We start from the raw sequence: 19691 nt of genomic DNA on the forward strand, positions 1-19691 counted from the left end.
GGGTCTCCTGCATTGCAGGCAGATTCTTTACCAACTGAACTATTAGGAAAGCCCAGTGAAAATAAAGTTCGATGCTATAAAGATGGTGGAGGACAGAGAAACCTGGTATACTACAGTCCATGGGGTCTCAGAGTTAGACATGACTTAGTGACTGAACAACAACAACAAATATATTTATATACACAAACACGTGCACATATACATAATTATATATATATATATATATATGATTTCTCCTATTATTAACTACATAGCAAACAAGTGCTCTATTATGATATAACCTTTGCTATGTTAATAATCGAATCTGAAATCAATCATGCAGATTTTCATTCAACTTTTTCAGCATATCTTTGAAAGTTCAGGGAATTGAATTCTGACTTAAAACTAGCTTTGGATAGTATCATTCTGACCAATAATTTATAATGTTCAGATAGTGTCCACTTCCTGAATTAATTGTGCCTAATAAGTTTAACGGGCTTCCCTGGTGGCTCAGAGGTTAAAGCGTCTGCCTCCAATGCTGGAGACCCGGGTTCGATCCATGGGTCGGGAAGATCCCCTGGAGAAGGAAATGGTAACCCACTCCAGTATTCTTTACTGGATAATCCCATGGACGGAGAAGCCTGGTAGGCTACAGTCCACGGGGTCGCAAAGAGTCGGATACGACTGAGCGACTGAACGGAACGGAACGGAATAAGTTTAACACAATAACTCTCCAAAAATCTAAAAGATTGAAAGAGAAATTCACTCTTATTTCAACTGAACAAAACATAAATATCTCACTGAGGTGTGATGGTTTGGTGTTACTATGTGTGTGAAAAGGATTTTAGCTCCAAAGACTGAGTACCAAAAATGGGAGCATTTATAAACTGAAAATCCATCCCTGCTGGGTTATTCAAAGTGAGAAATACAATGCAGACCATCTATTTTTGCCTATATTCTTCTGTATTAAAAAATAACTTTAGAATTAGTTGAAAGGTAAGAGAATAATATAATATCAATCAATGAAGGACTTTCTTTAACACAATATTTACTAAATGACCTTTGATTGGTTACCAAGTCACTGCATTGTCGGATTATAATTTGCTATTGACCATAAATTAAATGCTAAAGTAATGGCAATTTACACCAGAGGAAGGGAAACATGATATTTTTATTATTGACTTAAATATTCTTCCAATAATCACAAATAACCACTATTTTGATATAATTTATGGAATATAGTGCTATATATAACACACAATGTAACTATATTATAATGCACAATTATTCTTGTGTAGCAGTCCTCAAAGGATTGATACAAGGATGTAAATTACATCCTTTTTTTTTTTTTCTCAGTCCATCTCATATATTTAAAAGTACAGTATTGATCAAAAAATCCTCTGGGAAATACTTCTCTTCTTGTGTCTGTCCTTTCTGTATAGAAAGAAAAACAAAGCAGAGAAAAAGCTCACAAGGAAAAACCAAATTATAGATCACTTTTTTGAGCTACTATACCTTGTTAGATTAACTATCGACCTGAAAAAGACAAAGTACTTATATCTGTCTTCACCAAGTGATAAAAAAGGCAAAACAGCATATATCACTAAACTGTACAATGACTACAGTTGTAAAGCTTTTACTTACATCAAGAACTTTTGTAATAAACTGCAATACATCAATGAGGAAAGAATTGTAATTGAGACTAACAGTCAGACTTTTTGGGACTCAGAAATCTTTTACACTCTTCAAAATTATTGACAACCCAAAGAGCTTTTATTTATGTGGGTTATTTCTATCTACTTTAATTACCATATTAGAAATTAAAGCAAAATTCAAATATGTATTTAATAATTTATTAAAAATAATTGTAGCAAGCCCATTACATGTAGCCATAAATACTGTATTATTTGTAAAGGGATATTTAAAAATTGAAAAGGCTCACTGTTGAACAGTGCATTTTAAAAAATATCTAGCTGAATAAAAACATAGAATTCCTATATCTGCTTCTGCACTGAACTGTTGTGATATCATCATAATACCACATGTCCTGTAAACTGTCAAGAGCTACATTCTAAATTTGAATGAAAGAGAAAAATGCAAATGACATCTTAGCATTATTATGAAAATAGTTTGAATTTGCAGACCCCCCAAAAATATCACCTGCTTTACTAGAAAATCAGGTTGTTCTTTCAGAAGGCTCATGTGTTGATAGAATTCAACCTCATAAAAAACTGAAATGTACTAGTAGTATATCTCACAGTGTAGATTTGAGGAAAACATGAGGACAGTAAGTACATTTGGTTATATGCCATTTCACTGTTTTCCTGTAATGATGTTTCAAAGAGACAATGTCAATCATAAAAATAGGGATAATTCAACATTTCTTGAACTCATAGTAAGAATTCAAGTCGCTCGGCTACATGTTTTTCTTTTTCCATCTTATTTACTTCTTACAACACAGAAGTTACTTTACATAGTAAATAACTTCCCCACGATATAACAGAAAGTTTTATAGCTGTGGTTTACCTCTGAGCCATATGAATCAAGAATGGGATTTATCTCTGTTAACAGTCTGTCATACCAAAAAAAATTTTTAAACGGTTAGAACATGGAAATACGTTATAATGACATAGTTATACTGAACATACACAGGTATGTTGCAGGAAGGGGGACCCCTTCCAGGGCCCCAAACTGGGCTCTTGTCTAATACTCAGAAATGAACTGTCCAAGGAGACACATGTGCTGACAAAGCAAGAGATTTTATTGGGAAAGGGCACCCAGGTGGAGAGCAGAAGGGTAAGGGAACCCAGGAGAACAACTCTGCCATTTAGCTTGCAGTCTCAGGTTTTATGGTGATGGGATTAGTTTCTGGGTTGTCTTTAGCCAATCATTCTGACTCAGAGTCCTTACTGGTGATGTAAGCCTTATTCAGCCAAGATGGATGCCAGAGAGAAGGATTCTGGGAGGTGGTTGGACATGTGGCGTCTCCTTTTGACCTTTCCCGAACTCTTCTGGTTGGTGCTGGCTTATTAGTTCCATGTTCCTTAGCAGGACCTCCTGTTGTAAAACAACTCATGCAAATGGTTATTGTGGTGCCTGGCCAGGGTTGGCAGTTTCAATCAGTATGCTTCCCCTGACAGGTACATTATTGCTTCTTACACAAATAAAGCTAATTGAATGCCCCAATGTAAAAATCAGCATGTGTCTTCAATTACCAAGATCCCCAGAATCAGGCAATTTGTATTATCATGTGCATAGCATATTCAAAATAAATTATATTATAGTAGAAAATTTAGAATGATACATTTTCATCATATACTCAGATTATAAACTCTTCTGCTAAAATCTAAAGGATAATTGATGAATAAGATATGTCTAGCAAGAAAATAAATGCAAGATAAACCTTGTTTAGGTGGGGAAGAGAGTAATTCATCAACAGCTCTGAGGATAAAGTTTTATTTCCTAGCAGAGTGACTGATACCTAGTTCATTTATATTATCATTTTGACATATTTGTACATGATATTTTGTTGGCACTACTATTTCATAAGTGCTAAGGAGTTATATTCCACCAAAAACAGTAAAATGCACCTTATTTAAAGTTATCTGTATTTCTCAATAACTTGTAACTTGGAAAGTAGTTTATACTCTGTAAAAATGCTGATGTGTAAGTCATATTTTAAAAAGTAAGAAAATAAACTTTCAGTGTTGAAAGTGATTTGGAAGGATTAAGCAGGTTTTCAGAGGAAAATAACTCCCAGAAATTTAATCTGTGCAAAATTACAGCGGAATCTCACTGACTGCACTATGCACAGAATATAGTAAAAAAAAAAAAAAAATGCACATATACATATATATATATAATATTGAAAGCATCCATAGGAGAAAGGACAGAAGATACTTCAAGAAACTTTGCAAACAGTCTGGACTTGGAGTTGTTGTCAAATTCAAATACATTCAAATTGCTGACTGTGGAGCAGAATTGTGCAGCAGCTGAAGGAGGGTAGCGTCAAGTTCATTAAAAAACGTTATTTGCTTTGTAATCATCATCAAAGTAACTAACACAAGTGAAAATCAGACACCACATCACAGCTTGCTTGTGCTCATAAGTTTCAACACCCAGTCATGTTAATTTGCAAGTCACTGATAGGTAGCACACATCAACCATCTATCCATGTTTATATAAAAGCTTATTGATACAAATTATTTTTTTGCATAAAAACTGAGTTTTGTGTACCTTTGTGTATAGAATTGATGTTTCCATATGCAGAGCTGTAATTATGAATAACAGCTGACAAGTCTTACATTTTATTTCATGAAAAACAACTTGAATTTAGTCCTTGCCACTTCTGCTACTATTCAGGAACATCTCATTGTAACATTGTGCATTCTGGAATTAAAATGCACAATTAACTGATAAAGATAACATATATTAAAATATAAGAATGGTAAAATATTTCTAAAACAATAAGATTTGTCAAAATAATGTTAAAATGAATATGCATTATTCCGTTCCGTTCCATCGCTCAGTCGTGTCCGACTCTTTGCGACCCCGTGGACTGTAGCCTACCAGGCTTCTCCATCCATGGGATTCTCCAGGCAAGAATACTGGAGTGGGTTACCGTTTCCTTCTCCAACATGCATTATTAGTTAGAAATAATTTCATTATGTATAAACACCAATGAATTTATGATTCTGATTGAAAACATTTTCCTCTTAATCGTAGGAATAGATGGACACAGATCAAATAGACAGAACTGGTGATGTTTTAAATTAGCTAGAAACATATTTAATAAAAGAAAATACAGCTTAAGTTAAATAATTTTATTTTTTTGCAAATCAAATACAGTCTTGATTTCATAGACTTTACAAGTATTGTCAATTGAAATAAAAATTAAAAATGTTTTCAGATGTTAAACATTTTAAGCAATTTGGATTTTCAAACTACCAGGATTTCAATGTAATTGCTTAACTATTAAAGGGCACATGCTCTCACTGGATTATGTGTGGTAGAATTAAACTGAATAAATACAGTTTGCAAACTGGTATACATGGATGAGGTAATCAGGAGAAGATCAGGAAAGGAAGGTCTACGTCTTAGTCCGGACATGTGGGACCAAGGCAGAAGCAGAGGAAACCAAGAGAAGAGGTGTGCAATCAGACGTGACAAGTCCCCAGGTGCAGACCTCCGTTAATTCCCATGGGCATTTCAGGTGTCTAATCTGCACCCATGAGGAGTGGGTTTATAATGTAAGTGAGATGGATTTCTAAGATGTAACAAAACCAAATCTTCAGTGTGAAAAAAAATTAACAATATGATTTAAATGAGATTTTTGCAAGACCTTCTATTAATTCACTTCCCTGGTGGCTCAGACGGTAAAGCGTCTGCCTACAATGCGGGAGATCTGGGTTCGATCCCTGGGTCGGGAAGATCCTCTAGAGAGGGAAATGGCAACCCACTCCAGTACTCTTGCCTGGAAAATCAGTCTGGTAGGCTACAGTCTGTGGGGTCGCAAAGAGTCGGACACGACTGAGCGACTTCACCTTACCTTCAGTTCAGTTCAGTTCAGTCACTCAGTCGTGTCCGACTCACCTTCTGCTGCTGCTGCTGCTGCTAAGTCACTTCAGTCGTGTCCGACTCTGTATGACCCCATAGATGGAAGCCCACCAGACTCCCCCGTCCCTGGGATTCTCCAAGCAAGAACACTGGAGTGGGTTGCCATTTCCTTCTTCAATGTGTGAAAGTGAAAAGTCAAAGTGAAGTCGCTCAGTCGTGTCCGACCCTTAGTAACCCCACAGACTGCAGCCTACCAGGCTCATCCATCCATGGGATTTTCTAGGCAAGAGTAATGGAGTGGCTTGCCATTGCCTTCTCCGCCGACTCACCTTACCTTATATTAATTCAAGTTCCACGCACGATACATGATGCTTGGGGCTGGTGCACGGGGATGACCTGGAGGGAGGATATGGGGAAGAGGGAGGTGGGAGGGGGATTCAAGAGGGGGAATACATGTACACACGGGGTGGATTCGTGTCAATGTATGGCAAAACCAACTAATATATTAATGTAAAGTAATTTGCCTCCAATAAAAAATAAAATAAAGTGGAGAAACTAACCCCAAAATTTAGCATTATGAAAACTAACATGTAAGACCTCTAGTGGGATTACATTTACAAATGTTATTTTTGGAAAGTATTCAATACATATTCTCCAAAATTTAGAGGACTTGGTCTTTCTGTTTCTAGAACAATAAGAATTTGTTTCTAAATTCCTGCAAAGAGTGACAGTTTATTTTCCCTGCTGCTGCTGTTGCTGCTAAGTCACTTCAGTCATGTCCAACTCTGTGCGACCCCATAGACAGCAGCCCACCAAGCTCCCCTGTCCCTGGGATTCTCCAGGCAAGAACACTGGAGTGGGTTGCCATTTCCTTCTCCAATGTGTGAAAGTGAAAAGTGAAAGTGAAGTCGCTCAGTCATGTCTGACTTGTAGCGACCCCATGGACTGCAGCCTACCAGGCTCTTCCGTCCATGGGATTTTCTAGGCAAGAGTACTGGAGTGGCTTGCCATTGCCTTCTCCGTTATTTTCCCTAGGGAACTTGAATAAGAAATAGGATAAACATGATTCTTCAAAAAGTACTTTTATATATTAATCAACAACTAAATTAAGTGGGAAGGTAGCAGACATAAACTGTGTATCAAAGTGTTCCTAATTTCCATTTATAATTAGTTTAAAATATCTGAAACATTTGTTGACTTACAAAGAAAGCACTGACATACAGATTAGGGAAAAGAAGTGGAATTTCTGCATAATATCACAGATATACTTGTACGTCTGGTAAAGGTCTCACATGGTTTGCTTTATTAACATTACATGACTTCACAAATTGATCTCCCGCCAGCAATATGACAGGCACTGAGTTTTGGTTGCAAAGGTTTCTGATAATTTTATTTTGAACTTTTGAATGTGTTTTTATTCCTAAGGTCTGGGAATTGGGAACATGTTCTATGTTTTTTATGAAGATGGAATCAAAGTGATACAACCCATAGAATGTGAATTTCAGAGGCACATTAAGCCGAGTGAAAAGCTCCTTGGATTTCAGGCAAGTATTTAAAAAATTACTTTATAGTTTTATGCAGCAATTTTAAGTAGAATTGTATTTTGGAAATACAATGAAATCTATACATATATGAGACATTTTGGGAGGACTACATTAAAGTTATGATATTACCTATTATCTATTCAGGTTTTATATTTGAAGAGGGAAATAATATATTATGCATTCTTAATTACTTGTTTGTCATCAAAATAAAAGCACTAAAATTGAATACCAAAAATGAACATGCTGGCTCTTTAATTTATAATGTCTCTCATTTTGGTGGGCAATGGTTACACAGTAAAAGAAAATAAACTGTAAATAATCCAGTGAAATTTGGGGTATATTAGCTGCTTTATAAATGTGAATTCCCTTTTGTTTTTTATCTTATTTTTTCATGAGCTCTCAATGGAATGAATGACATAGATTTAGATGGAAAACATCAATTCCTTTATTTATTGATATCTATTTATATCTTGCCTTTCACAGAAATAATTGTTTTGTGTAAAATTTTGATACAGCATTCAGAAAATAAAAGAATATCTGACTAAATGGGTATTGATTTTACATATTAGGGAGTATACTTTTGTGCAAGGTAATAGGAAATTATGTTTATACTGCTATGGTTATATATTCTGTTGTTATTGTTTAGTTGCTAAGTCAAGTCTTTTGCTACCCCATGGACTGTAGCCCACCAGGCTCCTCTGTCCATGGAATTTCCCAGGCAAGAATACTGGAGTGGGTTGCCATTTCCTTCTCTAGGGGATCTTTCTGACCCAGGGATCAAACCTGCAATTCCTGCTTGGCAGGCAGATTCTTTGCCACTGAAGTCCCACAGCTATATATATATATATCCACATAAACATATGTTTGTAACACCAAGATATGTAATACTGAAGGTACTTGCATTACCTGTGTGTTCCAACACAAGTACAGTCATCCAAAAATAAAATATTGATGGACCTCAGAATGCAACCCCCTCTTGATACTTATTTTAAGGTTGGCATGGTCTCAAGATGTGAGCAAAATATATATTAATGCCTTGGTTTAGGTCCTTTATTTTCAACTCCTGTTTCCAGTCTACTAGAAGCCAGTGTTGCCATATGTTAATTTATGGAAACAATGGTTTATACCTTAAAGCCACATCCTAGGATGAAAAAGGAAAAATATTTTGAGAGTGAGATAAGTTAGGCCTGTACCTCTTCAGACACTATAGGACAAAATGACCTAATGTGTCCTATTTTAAAGAAAGGAAATAATTTAACTCAATATGTGTATAAATATTTAAAACAAAACTATTTTTTATTTAAAAATATTTCATTTATAGGTAAAATTAATAAATAGAATCATCACCACTTTGTTAATCAATAGTTTAACAAGTATGAAAACATTTGAAATTGTACATGCACTTTAGTTTTATAATCACATCAAATCAATACTGATTAAATGTATTTTGAATAAGTTGTGCATGTATGTAAATAAATAAACACATATAAAATACTAACCTTTGTTCCTGAGAAACCAATTCACTCAATTTTATAGCACATTCATATTTTTATAAAAACACTATATAAGACGAACCTACTGTATAGCACAGGGCACTCAAGTCTCTGTTGATCTATATGTGAAAAGATTCTAAAACAGAGTGTATGTATGTGTGTGTGTGTGTGTATGCATATATATATTTGCATATATACAACTGTACAGCAGAAATAAACATAGCATTTTACATCAACTATACTCCAATAAAAGCTATTTTAAAAACAGTATGAATGATAAATCTGGCCTAACAGACAGATATCAGAAATGTGGCATGCAAATGGTAATTTAAATCTAAACAAATCATAACCCTGTATATGAGACAGCAAAATAGACACAGATGTATAAAACAGTCTTTGGGACTCTGTGGGAGAGGCTGAGGGTGGGATGGTTTGGGAGAATGGCATTGAAACATGTATATTATCATATGTGAAATGAATCGCCAGTTCAGGGTCCATGCATGTTACAGGATGCTCGGGGCTGGTATGCGGGGATGACCCAAAGGGAGGATAAGGGGAGGAGCGAGGTGGGAGGGGGGTTCGGGAGGGGGAACTCATGTACACCCGGGGTGGATTCATGTCAATGTATGGCAAAACCAACCAATATAATATTGTAAAATAATTAGTCTCCAATAAAAATTAAAAAATAAATAAATAAAAAAGAAAAAATATCTAAACAAAATCATTTTACAAAGGAATGTTTCTCTCAGATTCTTACAGAATTAGCAGTTGTAGTTAACTATTTGGAATCTAAAGCTGAAAAAAGCAAGGAAAGATTGTTTTGATAATTTTGTGACGTATCTGGACAATAGGGATATAAAGTTTATTTAACTGAATATATCTTTTTGAAGCCTTTCTGGATATTTAGACTTCCTCCTAAAACAACTGAAGTAGAAAGCATATAGAATTATGTGTCTCTCTGTGTATGTATATAAGTGTGTGTATGAAATAGTGAAATGTTTGTGCTCAGTTATGTCCTACTCTTTGCAACCGCGTGGACTGTAGCCCACTAGGCTCCTCTGTGGAATTTGTCAGTCAAGAATACTGCAGTAGGTTGCCACTTCCTTCTCCAGGTTATCCTCCCATCCCAGGGATCAAACCTGGATCTTATGCATTGCAGGTAGATTCTTTACCTTCTGAGGCACCTATAAATAACACACACACGATTTATATTTTTCTATAAGAAAGATAAAAATTGAGGAGGTGATGGAAACCAGATATCAGTGATGACAGCCTTAACTCACATCCTTCAACCTGAGAATCCACATCCACTGTATACATCACCAATGACAAATCAGGGATAATGGATTGTATGAACTAATTGATGGCTTCAGAATTTTCAAATCATCGCCCCTGGAAATCTTACAGTCAACGCACACCTGGGATTAATGCTAGAAATGCCTATTGTGAAACAAAGAGATATAAGGACAGAAAGTTAGTGTTCCTTCTTATATAAAACATTTACAAAATTTCTATATGCTAATGGAAAAGCTAGCAAAAAGACTAGAAAAAGTTAGATTTGTATTTTTCAGGAGAAATTATCAAATAGAGTGTGTTTAAATTGATGACATTCCTGAAATTTTAATATTGAAATTAAAATACAAATATATTTTTAACTGATCAATATATTTGGTAAAGCACTAAGAATAATATGGAGAATGGAGAACTGGCTAAAATTACATCCTGTTTATAATTGTCAAATACAGAATATAGGGATTTTTGCTTATACTAAAAAAAGAGAAGTTTCTTATGAAATTATTATAATCAATATATGTGAAATAAAAGCTACAGTAGTTAAACTTTTATTTCACATTGCTTTATTTTGTTATTCTTTAATGTGAGATAAGCTTAAATAATTGGAATATGTATACAGAGACATTTTAGTGATACACAAGCATACAGAAGTAGAAAAAAGAAAAAATGATGGTGTTATGCTCTGAGAATAAATGCTAAATTAAATAATTACTTCTTATGTGAATCTATTTTGTTTTCTGCTTAAATACAAGATGTTAATTTAAGAGGATGAAAGCTATCTGCTGCCACTTTCTACTGGATTTACATATCTAACTATAAACTAATTTCATGAGAAAATTGCTGGGTCATATGCCAAAAGGATATTTTTCTCCAGAGAAAAGCAGAACTAGTAGAATTAATATTTATAGCTAAATATTAATATTTAGATCCAGATTTATATCTCTCCATCACCAAATTTGACTCCACATTCTAATTTTAAGGAACTGACTCTGGTAATGGTTGGTGTAGTCATATGTGTGTCAAATTTGTAGGGCTGACCAGGTAGCAGGAAATTCAAATATGAGTTGATATCCATCATGGAATCCAAAAACCATAGACTAAGTCAGCTGACTGTTGATACAAGTCAATTTCGGAGTCTTGAGTCTGACATCTGTAGCCAGACTAGAAACTCAAGCATATTTCTATGTGGAAGCCCTAAGGCAGGATTTCTTCTTCTGTGGGAAACCTCAATCTTAAATCTGAAGGCCTTCAACTGATTGGATGAGGCCCATCCACATCATAGGGGAAATGATCTATCTTAGGTCTATATTAGAGCCAACTTATTTTAAATGTTAATCACATCCATAACACTTTCACAGAGACACCAGACTAGTTCTTTTTATTATTTTATTCAAGTATAGTTGATCTATAATATCAGTTTCTGTTGTACAGCAAAGTGATTCACTTTACATATATATATGCATTCTTTTTCATTATGGTTTATCACAGGATACTGAATATAGTTCCCTGTGTCATACAGTAAGACTCTGTTGTTTATCCATTCTCTATCAGATTAGTTGTTGACCTAAAAACTGGGCAACATAGCCTAGTCATAGCCTAGCTGACAGAGAATACAATACACCACATCTTACTGTCTCCGTTAGTCAAGGCTTTGATTAAAATTTTTATTTCCAGTGTACTTGGGAATACAGGTGTTTCAGTACCTGCCTTACACATGGCAGGTAATCAAATAACGCTAATGAAGTGCATTTATTGAAAACTCCATTGCGTATAGCCTTGGATTCTTCATTCTTTATGCATTGTCTGAGTTTAAAGTTGTACTCATCTAATTCTCTTCTCAACCTACTGTTTCTCCTTACTTTACAATTCCCACAAAACAGCGTTCCTCTTTTAATGTGTTTGTGAAAAATATTTCATAAAATTAATGATCATTGAATTGTTTCAGGGTAAACATAATATCTGGGCTTCCCAGGTGGCACTAGCTGTAAAGAATCTACCTGCCAATGGAGGTGACATTAGAGATGTGGGTTCGACCTCTGGGTCAGGAAGATTCTCTGGCAGAGAGCATGCAACTTTCTCCAGTTTTTTTTTTTACTGGAGAATCCCATGGACAGAGGAGCCAGGCAGGTTCATGGGCTCACAAACAGTCTGGATATGAATAAAGTGACTTAGCACACACACATGTAATCAATCTCATAAGTCTATTAATTCAGAATCACACAGTCAAAACATACTGTGCAGATGCTCAGTCCAAGATAGATTAGAGTGCTAACTTAGAAAAAATCTAGTTCTTCTGGATTTTAGGAGATAAATCTCTTGAGTGTGAGTAGAGGAAATGAGGCTTTTGGAATCATTTATCCCACAAAAAGAAAAAAAAAGATTAAACATAGATATATTTTTCAAAGTCACTGTTGATATTAAGAGAAGAGCAGTGCAATCCCCAATATAACTCATTGACCAGTAACATTTAGATTAAAACTGAAATATTTAGAGTATAGAATTTTTGATGAAATCTCTTAGAAGATGCTGTTTGCTTGCTCTAAATAAAAATTCAATTTTGGTGCAATGTCAGATTGCATCAGATTTCAGCTTTTGATAGTGAGTTGGTTGTAGATTCATAGAATGTTCTTTTATTTATACTTTCGTCTCTTTTTTCCTCTTTTTTTTTGTGATGTAGCCTAACTAGATAGGATTCTGGCTATATTTATCCTAGTTGTATATATAGTTTCATCTTGTCACCAGCAATAAGTGTGAACTTCAAGCAAATTGAATTCTATCCCAGACTTGTAACTTCAGAACTCAAACTGAAATGGGTTTGGAAAAATGTTTCAATCACAGGTTCAGGGATGACAAGTTTTTCCAAGGTTACCAACTTTTTCACTCTTCAGATTTTCAAGTATTTTGTCAACATATCTACATGTCTACAACTCTTTAAATCTTCAACACTTTTTTTTTCCTTCAGTTCACTCAGCCTCTGTTCTCTATATATACCATGGTATTATTTATTCTTTTCTGAGGACTAGAAGAGCTTGAAAGAAAATCACATATATCTTATCATGCATGCGTGTGTGTGTGTGTGTGTGTTAGTTGCTTAGCTGTGTTCAACTTTTTGTGGCCCCATGAATTGTAACCTGCCAGGTTTGTCTAATTTCCCAGGCAAGAAGACTGGAGTGGGTAGCCATTTCCTTCTCCAGGGGATCTTCGCAACCAGGGTTGGAACCTGGGTCTTCTGCATTGCAGGCAAATTCTTTACCATCTGAGCCTCCAGGGAAGCCTCTGATGGCTCAGGCCCTCATCATGCATGAGTCTTCTATTTTGGAATGTGAAGATTCTAGTCCTGGTTTTGATGCAACTTTAAGTCTAGGGGAATATATTTTCTGCAGAAAGTCAGATGTAAAATGTTTATTATCTAGGCTTAGAATTTTGCCTTGTCTTTGTAAATAATCTGATTAGCACCCTATTAGAATGGAGCTTGTACATAGGGACAGTTTGTCCATAGTGTGCAGGATACTCAGGAATCAAGAAATTGAAACTGAGATTAGAAATGGGAAAACACACCTCTCATTGCTATATCCATATTTCCCTCTCTGCTGGCATTCCCCTCTCCAAGAGCAGCTCAGACTTTAGGGCATTTCTCAAGTCCCTTCCCAGCATCTCCTTCTGTTTCTAATCCAATTATTACCTTTTCAAATTCTGTCCACAAAAATAATTGTTAAAACATCAGTCCCTTTATATCATGCAGACAATTCATTTCCCCATGAAGCCATTGAGCAAACTTTTGAATTCAATACCACTTGTATATTTCAGAAAGGTTATTGAAATGTTTCCCCACTTATTCTGTTCTCAGTGGGTTTCTATTCAAACATGGCTTAATTTACGAAGTTATAAAATGATAAAAATTTGAGCTTTCATCCCTTTGCGATTACAGTAGTATCCTGCAAAGGCTACCTAAAGAGAGTAATGTAAACTACCTCTAACTATTTCTTAGAAGATTACGCTGTAGATTTTAAAATAAATAAATTTATGAAATTGGTCTTTGAAGCCCTGGATTAAAAGAGGCCTTCTAATCTTTCATTAAAAAATCACACTCACGAAATTCTCACATTGTGCCTCTAATGCACTTGAAGTATGCAAGCCTAACATTAGGGGACAGTCGTGGGAAGCATGTAAATTGTACAACAGTATTTCAGTGGAGTTCTATAGCATATTAATTGGGTCAAGTAATTTTATCTAAAATAACATATTAAGTCTTCTAGAGATTGTTAATAAGAACCAGCCAAGTTATTTGGATGTGATCAGAATTATGTACCTGTCTCAGACAATGTATTGCCATCACATTTTTTATATGAGGTATAGGGATTCACTGTATACACCTAAGAGCACATTTTATGTACTTGAGAAAGAAATGTGCTTATAGAATTTGGATTTTTCAACAGAAACTTCTTGAGGCTAAAATTGAAGATCTCAATATAAAAATCATTCATACCAATGTCTTTAAACGTGAAACGTTTTCACTTGAGAATTATAAAATTACATAAATCAGGCTATGGCTCTTAAATTACTGTTTCTGGTCTAAGATTTAGCTTTATTCACAAAAAAGTACCAGTTGACTTATTCAAAGTAACAGATTGGCATGGTAAAAAAAAATACTAATATAAAAAGTTTAGATTAAAAAGTAGTAGTTTTTTCCTATGTGCATCGCCAGTCTGTCTTCATGTAATTAATTAAATTTAATCACTTTAACTAATGTGCTCAGAAATATTTATTGAATCATCAATATTAGATGTTTTCTTGTAATGTTTTTCTCTAAAGGATAATTTTGCTTACAAAATCCCTAACTTTCATCTTTTCCTAATATGTTGAAAGCTACATATTTTTTGTAATGTTTTGAGGATTAGATTTATGATCTTCATGATTTATTCTAATTTTAGGCCTTATTTTTTTCTTGACATTTCTTAAACTTTATGTTTAACTTTAATCTCTTGCTTGATTTCCCATTGCTAACATTTTCTATTTCAACAGTAGTTGTCAAAATATTAATTTAACACTGAAACCTTGCTATTTCATTAATATCTTTTTCATATTTAGAAAGGTCATTAGTCTCAGTTTGAATAATTTGAAGGAAGGAAAACAATATAGTAAACTAATGTCTTTATAAAATGACTAAATCACAAATTTTAAAAATATTGCTGAAAGTTTACAATGATGATTCAATATTTCTCCATATAATTTATCATATAATGATTTTATGTTTTCTAAATTTCATAAAATATGTAACTTTCAGTGTACAGATATAGTGAATATAATTGTGCAAAAAATATCTTATGTCCTATAGTTTACTTTTGAAATTATTTGGAAAGCTTAAAGATGCAAAAAAAAGGGGGGCGATTATATAATCTACATACATCAAGGATTTGCACTGAATGAAATCACAGAGGCAGTTTTGGTGAATTCTTTTTCCATATTGTCTTCACTTTATTACTCGAGAATATTCCTAAGCTGGATAGTGTGGCAGAACCTTTTCAGATTTGTCAGTAAACAGGGATAAGACCAAATACAATTCTGAAGGCAATATAATAAAAAGAAAGTTTTAAAGAGAAAATACCAAAAAATGTACTTTTGATCTGTCCTCTTACCCATAAAGAAGGTAGGTGCAGAGGTAAATTATTTTTTAATGTAACATTTATTTTTAAAGGTTTACAACATTTTATTTTTAAATGGGTATAATTTTATATTTTTACATTCATTAGTACAAACATAGCAAAATATTTTATATGTGTATAAATTATTTGGCCAGTATCCACTCACTTCATACCTATGAGAAATAGAATAAAAGTTTTTTGCAATATAATCATTAAGTAGTCAATAACATGAATCCTGCTAAAATGACTTTTAAAGAATGTTGACCAGAAAAGTAAGGTGCAATGATACTCAGTATAGGTGGAGTAAATTAATGTGTGAATTTTAATACAGTTCAGAAGTACACATGTGTATAATTATCCTCTAACCAGCTTTATAATTTTTGAAGATAAATCTACCATACTTCAGAATAATATTTTTCAGTGAATAACTTTTGAAAAAAATGATTAAGCCTGCCTTCCACATAAAGCGCCCTCTGCCAGTTAATATGGGGAGACAGTGTACTCCATCAAGATGACCCTGTGCCATTTGCATTGTGAGGTTAATTTCCTCCAAAAACAAATTCCTAAATGATATACACTGTACTGAACAAATGTAGAGAACACAACAATCATAAAATTACCTCAATTTACACTTCTGTGTCAACATTTTTTAAATGGTTGCTAGACAGACCAAGCTATTCAGAGAGAGAGATGACATAGATATTCTTAGAAAAGTAATCAGTAAAACATGCCTTGCTCATCAACTAATGCCCCCCAAAAGAGAAATCTTTAAATTAACTTTAAAAAAATCATACATTTAAAGAAAGGGAAGGGAACTTATTTCTGGTATACAATCTCATTCAAATTGCTTGACCTTTTTCATTAAAAGTTTAGCTTTGTTTCCTTTTTATCCTATGGATTTATACCAATAATAACTAATTTACTCCATTTAATAAAAGAACTAAAAAGCATCAAGGAATAGATTCAATATGAAAGTCCCTTAAATGGCTAAAGATAGTTTGTTAATGCTTATGATCTCCCAAAGTAAAATTCAAGCTTTTTGCCTCAGTCCTGTTTTGTAGAAGTCATTCCTTTTACTGCCTGATAATCTGTTTCACAGGTATTATTTATTTAAAAATCTACATTTGCTTAAGTCATATAATAAGAACACAAAGAAATGAAATCTATCAAAATAAAATTGCTTGAGTTTAAAATACACTTTGGGCTTCCCAGGTCACTCAGTGGTAAAAATTCCCCTTCCAGTGCAGGAGACACAGGAGATGTAGGTTTAGTCCCTGGGTCAGGAAGATTCCCTGAAGGAGGAAATGACAACCCAGTCCAGTATTCTTTCCCGGACAATCCCATGAACAAAGAGCTTGGCAGGCTACAGTCCATGGGGTCCCCAGACACGACTAAGAACATATGCACAAAATACATTTTAAATGAATCTATTTGAATTAATTTATCTTGATGCTTCAAAGGAAATGTCAAGGTAAATTAACCCAAACAGAGTCTTCTTATAGTCCTTTTAATCTTTACTATTAATCCATAGTTGGAAATGAACATTTTAACAAATATTCTCTATTGTTACTTAAAAAATTAGAATCCAGAACAAAGAAGTAACTTTAATCTTTCTATATTTTTTATTTTTGTTTTTTTGTGTGAACTTAAGCTCATGTGTTATCAGGTGAAAAAAAGAATTATTAAATGATTTATATTCACCCTATCTAACCAACTTACCAATTGTGCTTTGTTTTCTTTTTTTTTTAGTTTTCAATTTTTTTTTTTTGGTAATAAATTTATTTTTTATTGGAGGCAAATTATTTTACAATATTATATTGGTTGGTTTTGCCATACATTGACATGAATTCGCCCCGGGTTTACATAAGTTCCCCCTCCTGAACCCCCCTCCCACCTCCCTCCTCCCTCCATCCTCCCTCTGGGTCATCCCCGCATGCCAGCCCCGAGCATCCTGTAACATGCATTGACCCTGAACTAGTGATTCGTTTCACATATGACAACATACGTGTTTCAATGCCATTCTCCCAAATCATCCCACCCTCACCCTCTCCCATAGAGTCCCAAAGACTGTTCTATACATGTGTGTCTCTTTTGCTGTCTCGTATACAGGGTTATCATTTGCATCTTTCTAAATTCCATATATATGCGTTAGTATACTGTATTGGTGTTTTTCTTTCTGGCTTACTTCACTCTGTATAATAGGCTCCAGTTTCATCCACCTCATTAGAACTGATTCAAATGGATTCTTTTTAATGGCTGAATAATACTCCATTGTGTATATGTACCAAAGCTTTCTTATCCATTCGTCTGCAGATGGACATCTAGGTTGCTTCCATGTCCTGGCTATTATAAACAGTGCTGCAATGAACATTGGAGTACATGTGTCTCTTTCAATTCTGGTTTCCTCGGTGTGTATGCCCAGGAGTGCGATTGCTGGATCATATGGCAGTTCTATTTCCAGCTTTTTGAGGAATCTCCACACTGTTCTCCATAGTGGCTGTACTAGTTTGCATTCCCACCAACAGTGTAAGAGGGTTCCTTTCTCTCCACATCCTCTCCAGCATTTATTGCATGTAGACTTTTGGATAGCAGCCATTCTGACTGGTGTGAAATGGTATCTCATTGTGGTTTTGATTTGCATCTCTCTGATTATGAGGGATGTTGAGCATATTTTCATGTGTTTGTTAGCCATCTGTATGTCTTCTTTGGAGAAATGTCTGTTTAGTTCTTTGGCCCATTTTTTGATTGGGTCATTTATTTTTCTGGAATTGAGCTGCAGGAGCTGCTTGTATATTTTGGAGATTAATCCTTTATCAGTTGCTTCATTTGCTATTATTTTCTCCCATTCTGAAGGCTGTCTTTTCACCTTACTTATAGTTTCCTTTGCTGAGCAGAAGCTTTTGATTTTAATTAGGTCCCATTTGTTTATTTTTGCTTTTATTTCCAGTATTCTGGGAGGTGGGTCATGGAGGATCCTGCTGTGATTTATGTCGGAGAGTGTTTTGCCTACGTTCTCCTCTAGGAGTTTTATAGTTTCTGGTCTTACATTTAGCTCTCTAATCCATTTTGAGTTTATTTTTGTGTATGGTGTTAGGAAGTGTTCTAGTTTCATTCTTTTACAAGTGGCTGACCAGTTTTCCTAGCACCACTTGTTAAAGAGACTGTCTTTTCTCCATTTTATAGTCTTGCCTCCTTTGTCAAAGATGAGGTGTCCATAGGTGCGTGGATTTATCTCTGGGCTTTCTATTTTGTTCCACTGATCTATATTTCTGTCTTTATGCCAGTACCATACTGTCTTGATGATTGTGGCTTTGTAGTAGAGCCTGAAGTCCGGCAGGTTAATTCACCCAGTTCCATTTTTCTTCCTCAAGATTGCTTTGTCTATTCGAGGTTTTTTGTATTTCCATACAAATTGTGAGATTATTTGTTCTAGTTCTGTGAAAAATATCGTTGGTAGCTTGATAGGGATTGCATTGAATGTATAAATTACTTTGGGTAGTATACTCATTTTTACAATATTTATTCTTCCAATCCATGAACATGGTATATTTCTCCATCTATTAGTGTCCTCTTTGATTGCTTTCAGTAGTGTTTTATAGTTTTCTATGTATAAGTCTTTTGTTTCCTTAGGTAGATATATTCCTAAGTATTTAATTCTTTTCGTTGCAACAGTGAATGGAATAGTTTCCTTAATTTCTCTTTCTATTTTCTCATTATTAGTGTATAGGAATGCAAGGGATTTCTGTGTGTTGATTTTATATCCTGCAACGTTACTGTAATCATTGATTAGCTCTAGTAGTTTTCTGGTAGAGTCTCTAGGGTTTTCTGTGTAGAGGATCATGTCATCAGCGAACAGTGAAAGTTTTACTTCTTCTTTTCCAATTTGTATTCCTTTTATGTCTTTTTCTGCTCTGATTGCTGTGGCCAAAACTTCCAGAACTATGTTGAATAGTAGTGGTGAGAGTGGGCACCCTTGTCTTGTTCCTGACTTTAGGGGAAATGCTTTCAGTTTTTCACCATTGAGGATAATGTTTGCTGTGGGTTTGTCATATATAGTTTTTATTATGTTGAGGTATGTCCCTTCTATTCCCACTTTCTGGAGGGTTTTTATCATAAATGGATGTTAAATTTTGTCGAAGGCTTTCTCTGCATCTATTGAGATAATCATATGATTTTTATTTTTC

The 19691-nt window shown here is 34.5% G+C and overlaps 1 protein-coding gene across 3 annotated transcripts in view; it reads left to right on the plus strand.

Moving 5' to 3' along the window:
* FSTL5 (follistatin like 5) overlaps nucleotides 1-19691 on the plus strand; it is an 882948-nt gene that overhangs the window by 749591 nt on the left and 113666 nt on the right. For all 3 annotated transcript variants that reach the window (XM_055405237.2, XM_088827832.1, XM_088827833.1), the window contains one exon: nucleotides 6961-7079. In XM_055405237.2, coding sequence (XP_055261212.1) covers nucleotides 6961-7079 — 119 coding nt within the window. The remainder of the gene's footprint in view (nucleotides 1-6960; nucleotides 7080-19691) is intronic.

This window comes from Moschus berezovskii, chromosome 19 (assembly GCF_049115385.1).
Source record: "Moschus berezovskii isolate FMDL1 chromosome 19, NW_MosBer_1.0, whole genome shotgun sequence".
Classification (NCBI taxonomy): domain Eukaryota; kingdom Metazoa; phylum Chordata; class Mammalia; order Artiodactyla; family Moschidae; genus Moschus; species Moschus berezovskii.